General features: G+C 38.2%; 1 protein-coding gene across 2 annotated transcripts; it reads left to right on the top strand.

The window, feature by feature from the left end:
- Nucleotides 1–1,931: 1,931 nt before the first annotated feature.
- On the top strand, nucleotides 1,932–5,288 carry LOC123197953 (2-hydroxyacyl-CoA lyase-like). 2 transcript variants are annotated; one of them, XM_044612489.1, is made up of 2 exons: nucleotides 1,932–3,474; nucleotides 4,597–4,759. In XM_044612489.1, exons 1-2 carry the CDS (start codon nucleotides 2,042–2,044, stop codon nucleotides 4,622–4,624), a joined length of 1,461 nt encoding a protein of 486 aa, XP_044468424.1. In that variant the 5' UTR covers nucleotides 1,932–2,041; the 3' UTR covers nucleotides 4,625–4,759. The 2 variants fall into 2 exon arrangements, with proteins under 2 accessions (XP_044468424.1, XP_044468423.1); XM_044612488.1 differs by having other exon boundaries at nucleotides 1,933–3,439; nucleotides 4,597–5,288.
- Nucleotides 5,289–6,398: the final 1,110 nt, after the last annotated feature.

Raw genomic sequence — 6,398 nt, forward strand, 5'->3', positions numbered from 1 at the left:
AGTGAATCAACATTAAGAATCTTCCCCAGAAGTCGTCACTGTTATCGCCGGAAGTCATCCATGTACATGACAGTGAAGTTTTCTGCACTTCAGTAGAAAGAGGCAAACGGTCGTCGGCTGGATGCAAGCTTTTGCGTCGGCAGTTCACAGGTTACAATCGAATCGAATGCAATAATTTTGAGTCAACTGGATGTGTTTAATTTAGGGCTGAATTCTGCGAAGAATGTGAATGGGTTTAGTTATTTAGGGTTGCCGGGTAAGCTGGGTTTTGTGCACTGGAAAAATTTTCCAGAAATTTTGCACATTAAATTTCATGTTTCCACTGAACCAAACCAAAGATGAACCGGCTGAAACCTTGAACCGGAGACCAACCGCCGGTCCAACCATGGTTCAGTCCGAATTTTAAGTAAAATCGGTTTTTTATAAAACAAAATCACTTAAACCACTGGTTCACGGTCCATCCGGTCCGGTCCGGTTATTAAAACCATGCCCATAATAGTTCAAAAACCTAAATATCTATTCATGGGTTAATTTCGATTAAAATTTTCAATTACAGATAAGAGTAAAATCATTATTTTACTAATAATATTAAAAAATATATAATTTTATCTTATTTTCCTCTCAAGTTTTGAAACTTGTATTTTAACCCCAACCTCAACTTTAAAAAGTAACTTCCCTCTTTTCTTAAATCCCTAGGGTTTTCTTTCTTTTCTGGAAACAACTACAATGGTCGCCACTATCTCCACCTTTAAAGCATTGGTGTCGACAAAAGACAACACTTTTAAATGACAAAAGGTTGTCATTTGTTGACGCGTTTGGACTACATTTCGTCATCTAGACGTGTTGACATTGGAGCTTTGAAGGTGGAGACAGTGACGACGGTGAGAAAGATAACCCTAGGGATTTAGAAAAAAATATTACTTTTCAAAGTTACGATTAGGGAAAAATGTGAGTTTTCAAAACTTGAGAGAAAAAATGTGATAAAATTATATAATTTTTAATATTATTGATAAAATAATAATTTTATTCTTATTTATAATTGAAAATTTTAATAGAAGTTAGTTTATAAATAAGTATTTGAGTTTTTAAATTATGTTAAGTATGTTTTTAAGATTTAGGCCAAAGGACTATTTCCCACCCAAAGAATACATTTTTTCCAAATTCCCCCCGTTAATTTTGAAAATCCTATTTACCCACTCATAGATTATTAAAAATAATGGTTTCAAGGACAAAATTGTTATTTTATCTGTAATGTTAAACATAAACTTAAATTTGATTTTATTTTTTCCCTAAACCCTAAAAACTAAAAATTTCTCCCAATCCAAGTTTTCAAAAACAATATTTTCCCCCTTAGGGTTTCCAAACTTTCAGATTGAATTTTTCGATAATGATTGACGATCTTCAGGTCACGTCTCTTTCTCTCCAACATCTCCTCTTTTTGAACATGCGACGTCTCCCCCTCCTCGGCATCATCGTTGATGAAGATGTCGTCAATGTCTCGAACGAAGACTATTTGCCTTCATCAGAGACGAAGACGCCACACGATTAGGAAGATGTACAACTGGAAGAAGGGGCCGTCAAGAGGGAAAGTAGGTGCTTGAAGATTGTCAGTTGTTGTAAAAAAAATTGGATCTGAAAGTTTAAAAACCCTAGGGAGAAAATGCAGTTTTTAAAAATTTGGGTTAGGAGAAAAGTGTTAGTTTTTAGAGGTTGAGAAGAAAATGATATAACTAATGAATTTAATTAATTTTAATAGTCTATAGGTAGATAAATGAGATTTTTAAAGTTAATGGAATGCATTTGAAAAAAAAACCTACTTTACCTACCATAGTAAAATGGATAAATTGTTAATGATATATTCAGAAATGTGGGCAAACTATATGACACGTGGGGCTACCATATGCTGTTAACAAATTCAAGCTGACAAGCAATACTCCAACACACACGCACCACACACGCCTCTCCCAAGGGCCAGCCAAAGTCGTTTCCTGCGTCTACCTTACTCATCCTTCCCACTCCCGCTTTACATGTGCGGTTTCAAATGGTGGACTCAGTGAATTCCCAAATCGATGGCAGCATCGTTGTCGCCAAATCCTTAGCTCGCTTCGGCGTCGCTCACATGTTCGGCGTGGTGGGAGTTCCAGTTACTCATCTCGCGAACCGCGCCGTCGCCCTTGGCATCCGTTTCATCGCTTTCCACAACGAGCAGTCCGCGGGTTACGCCGCCTCCATCTACGGATACCTCACAGGAAGACCCGGCCTGCTCTTGACGGTTTCCGGTCCGGGTTGTGTCCATGGGTTGGCCGGCCTTTCGAATGCTATGGTGAACACGTGGCCCATGGTCATGATCTCGGGTTCGTGCGATCAGAAAGACTTTGGCCGCGGCGATTTTCAAGAACTCGATCAAATTGAAGCTGTGAAACCCTTTTCGAAATTCTCTGTGAAAGCGAAAGATATAAAGGATATACCTCATTGCGTTGCTCAGGTTCTTGATCGGGCTGTGTCGGGTAGGCCCGGTGGGTGTTTTCTGGATCTACCAACGAATGTATTACATCAGACTATATCAGAATCTGAAGTGGAGGAGTTACTTAAATCTGCTGAAAGTCATAAATCAGAGGTATCGATTGGGCATACTCCAAAAAGTTCTCAGATTAAGCAAGCTGTTTCTCTTCTAAGAGGGGCAAGGAAACCATTGATTGTGTTTGGGAAAGGCGCAGCTTATGCGCGAGCCGAGGGTGAATTGAAGAAGTTTGTTGAGAGTACTGGGATTCCATTTTTGCCCACACCCATGGGTAAAGGGTTGTTGCCTGATACGCATGAGCTTGCTGCGAGCGCAGCGAGGTCGTTAGCCATTGGTCAATGTGACGTTGCACTGGTTGTTGGTGCTAGGCTTAATTGGTTGTTGCATTTCGGAGAGCCGCCCAAATGGTCCAAGGATGTGAAGTTCATTTTGGTTGATATAACTGAGGAGGAAATACAATTAAGAAAACCATTTCTGGGATTGGTGGGAGATGCGAAAAAGGTGCTAGAATTGATTAATAAGGAGATAAAAGATGATCCTTTTTGTTTGGGGAAGAATCACCTATGGGTTGAGGCCATTTCAAAGAAAGTAAAGGACAACGTGTCTAGAATGGAGGCTCAGTTGGCGAAGGATGTTGTACCGTTTAATTTCCTCACACCTCTGAGGATTATCAGGGATGCAATTTTGGCTGCGGGGAGCCCTGCGCCTGTATTGGTTTCTGAAGGGGCCAATACCATGGATGTGGGTCGAGCTGTTTTGGTTCAAACAGAGCCGAGGACTAGGCTGGATGCAGGGACTTGGGGGACAATGGGGGTTGGCTTAGGATATTGCATTGCAGCTGCAGTGGCTTCACCTGATCGACTTGTTGTTGCTGTTGAAGGTGACTCTGGATTCACGTTCAGTGCGATTGAAGTTGAGGTGTGGTCATCTGAAAATATGAATGATAAATTTGCGTATGTGTTTTTATCTTCTGTACATTTATGACTATGTTTCTGATAGTTGTTTTATTATGGGATTATTATAGAACTAAAGTTAAACATTCAGTGTAAGCATGTTGGTAGTTTGGGCCTCCAAAGGAGTTGCTTAAGTGGTAATGGAGGGAGTTCCATGTATAAGAGGACATAAATTTAAATCCCTTTCAACGACATTTTAAGATTAAATTTTTGGCTTACTTGATGCAATGGTTGTAGAGTCATTACCGTATTTAGGGTTTGATTTGCTCGGTATGGTTGGTTTTGTCTTTAAGAGACGGTCCAATCTCGGTATGGTCAGTTCCATTCCAAAGAGGCGGTGTAGTTCTGGTGGGGTTCGATTTTTTCGGTATGGTCAGTTCCATTTCGAAAAGACGGTCTAATTCGGGTGAGGTTCCTCGTTTAAGAAAAAAAACAAAGTTTCCAGTTTGACCTAATGACTTGGCAGGGCATATTCTTTATTCATTCGTATGATGGAAGCCATTTATAAACAAGTGATATTTTCCATCTGATCTTTTAATGTAATTTAACGGATGATTATGCACAAAAAATGATTATATTTGCACTCCACTTCCTATTCTGGGCCAATATGGAGACGGCTGCGCAAAATTATGCATATTGCAGAGGATTGCTTATTCCTGTTTTATTTGTGAGGATAGAGGTGAAAAAGGTCTTAGAAAACATTTTATTGGGATTGTCTATTAGCCAAAGATCTTTTCGATGGTTAAAAATCATTTCACGATGATTTATATTGTGTGGTTGTAAATCAAGAAGAGCGTATAGGGGATTGAATAAGTTGTTACTTCTATTGATTTGAGCCTTTGTCTAAAGCTCTTTTTGAGCTTATTGTAGCAGTATGAGCGAGCTTCAATAGTTTGAGATAGGAACGATAAAAGCTATTGATTTGGTTATGTTTTCATTTCGGATAGAATTCCTCTACAGACTAATTTATATATGAGGTTTATTATTTCTGTTTACTTGTTTCATGTGTTCTATACCTTTACACATTGGCAGTTTGCATCCTCTGGTAGCCATTGGATTTCTTACTTGATGTTTTGAATAATGTATTGTAATTTAATGTGTGTGCTTCTTCTGCTTATGCAGACATTGGTTCGGTATCAGTTGCCAGTGATTGTGATAGTTTTTAATAATGGAGGTGTTTATGGTGGTGACCGGAGGAACCCTGAAGAAATTACAGGGCCTCACAAAGATGATCCAGCACCAACTTCTTTTGTCCCAGGTGCTGCTTATCATACTCTAATGGGAGCTTTTGGGGGCAAAGGTTATCTAGTTGGGACGCCTGATGAACTCAAGTCTGCCCTTACAGAATCATTTGCTGCACGAAAACCAGCTGTGATAAATGTTATTATTGATCCTTTTGCTGGTGCAGAGAGTGGAAGAATGCAACACAAAAATTAGGGCCGTTGGCAGGGCTGGATTCGAGCCGACGGCCCGGTTTATTTATGGCCGGCTCGAGTTCGGCTCGACTCATTTTTCATATCAAAACGATATCGTTTTGTATATATATGGATCAAAACGACGTCGTTTTGTATAAAAAATTTAAAAAAAAAAATCTACCAAGCCAATCCGAGCCAGTTCGAGCTCGGCTTGAGCTCGATCGAGCCGAGTAGAGCCCGACTCGTTTCAGGCTCGAACCGAGCCGAGTCGAGCTCGAGCTGGCTCGGCTCGAGTCCAGCCCTAGCCGTTGGTTCTGAGGATTTAAAAATTATCTTGACAATTATCTACTGACAAAGAAATGTAAGTAATAAACGATTACGGTACTCTTCTATTACCAATAATGATGTGATAAATAATATGAATAGTAATTTCATTATAACCTTCATCTTAAGTATTAAAAGATTATCAAAGTAATCTTGATTTTATTGTAATTATATTATTATTTATTAATTTTTATAAAAAAATAAATTTATTTTTAATTAATATAATGAATAATTTAAAAAATATTTAAAAATAATTATATTTAAAAATATTTAAGTAAAATAATTTATTATTATTATTTTATTATCTTTAATTAAACATATAATAGTTTATATTTATTAAATTTTATTAAATATAATAATAATTTATTCTCAATAATTTTTTAAATAATTTATTTTTAAAATAATTTTTTTATTTTGATAATAAAATATTACCATTTTTAAGACGGTGGGGTAAGTGTACACCTGAGAAGAAACGTTGAGAAAGGAAAGAGAAGGGTAGCGCGTGGCAGCAATTCAGACCATTTAGAGAAAGACACTAGTTAATCTAACAGATAAAGAAATGGCAACAAGTTGAGAAAAAACAATTGTTAACCTAGCAGACAAAGAAATGGCAACGAGTCAAATTCGGCAGGAAACAGAGGCTAGAAGTATGCAGCAGATTCTGGGGCCCATCATGACTGCAGAAGATGAGTTGGCAACACATGAGTGGCAGAGCAAGTATCAGAAAGGGGGACAGCAGTTGATAGACCTGGGGAGGGGGAAGGCAATCAAGGAAGAAGAGAAAGGAAATTGGGAGAGGCAGCCTCTCGAATAGCTGAAGTGTGGTGGACATTAACTGTTACATTCATTTCTGTTGTGTTGTGTTACATTCATAACTCTTGCTGTGTGGATTGCCTGAGTTGGGAAGTTCATTCTGGAAGAAGCTCTGCATCCGTGTGAACCATTTCTGGGCTGAAGGTTGGTGTAACTCCAGGTCCGTAACATAGTATTGCACTGCATTATTGTGTTTTTTTATATCTATGCATGAGTTGCTTCTGCCTGGCGTGTCAATAACCCGTTCATTGCTGCTAGCTCAGGAAACAATCATCTATTCTCTTTTTAAATTTCCCACTAGAGCACAAGTGTAATAATATAAAAGGGATGTCAAATTATATCTTTAGTTCATTAACTCTTGAATATTTTAGA

Source organism: Mangifera indica, chromosome 15 (assembly GCF_011075055.1).
Source record: "Mangifera indica cultivar Alphonso chromosome 15, CATAS_Mindica_2.1, whole genome shotgun sequence".
NCBI lineage: Eukaryota > Viridiplantae > Streptophyta > Magnoliopsida > Sapindales > Anacardiaceae > Mangifera > Mangifera indica.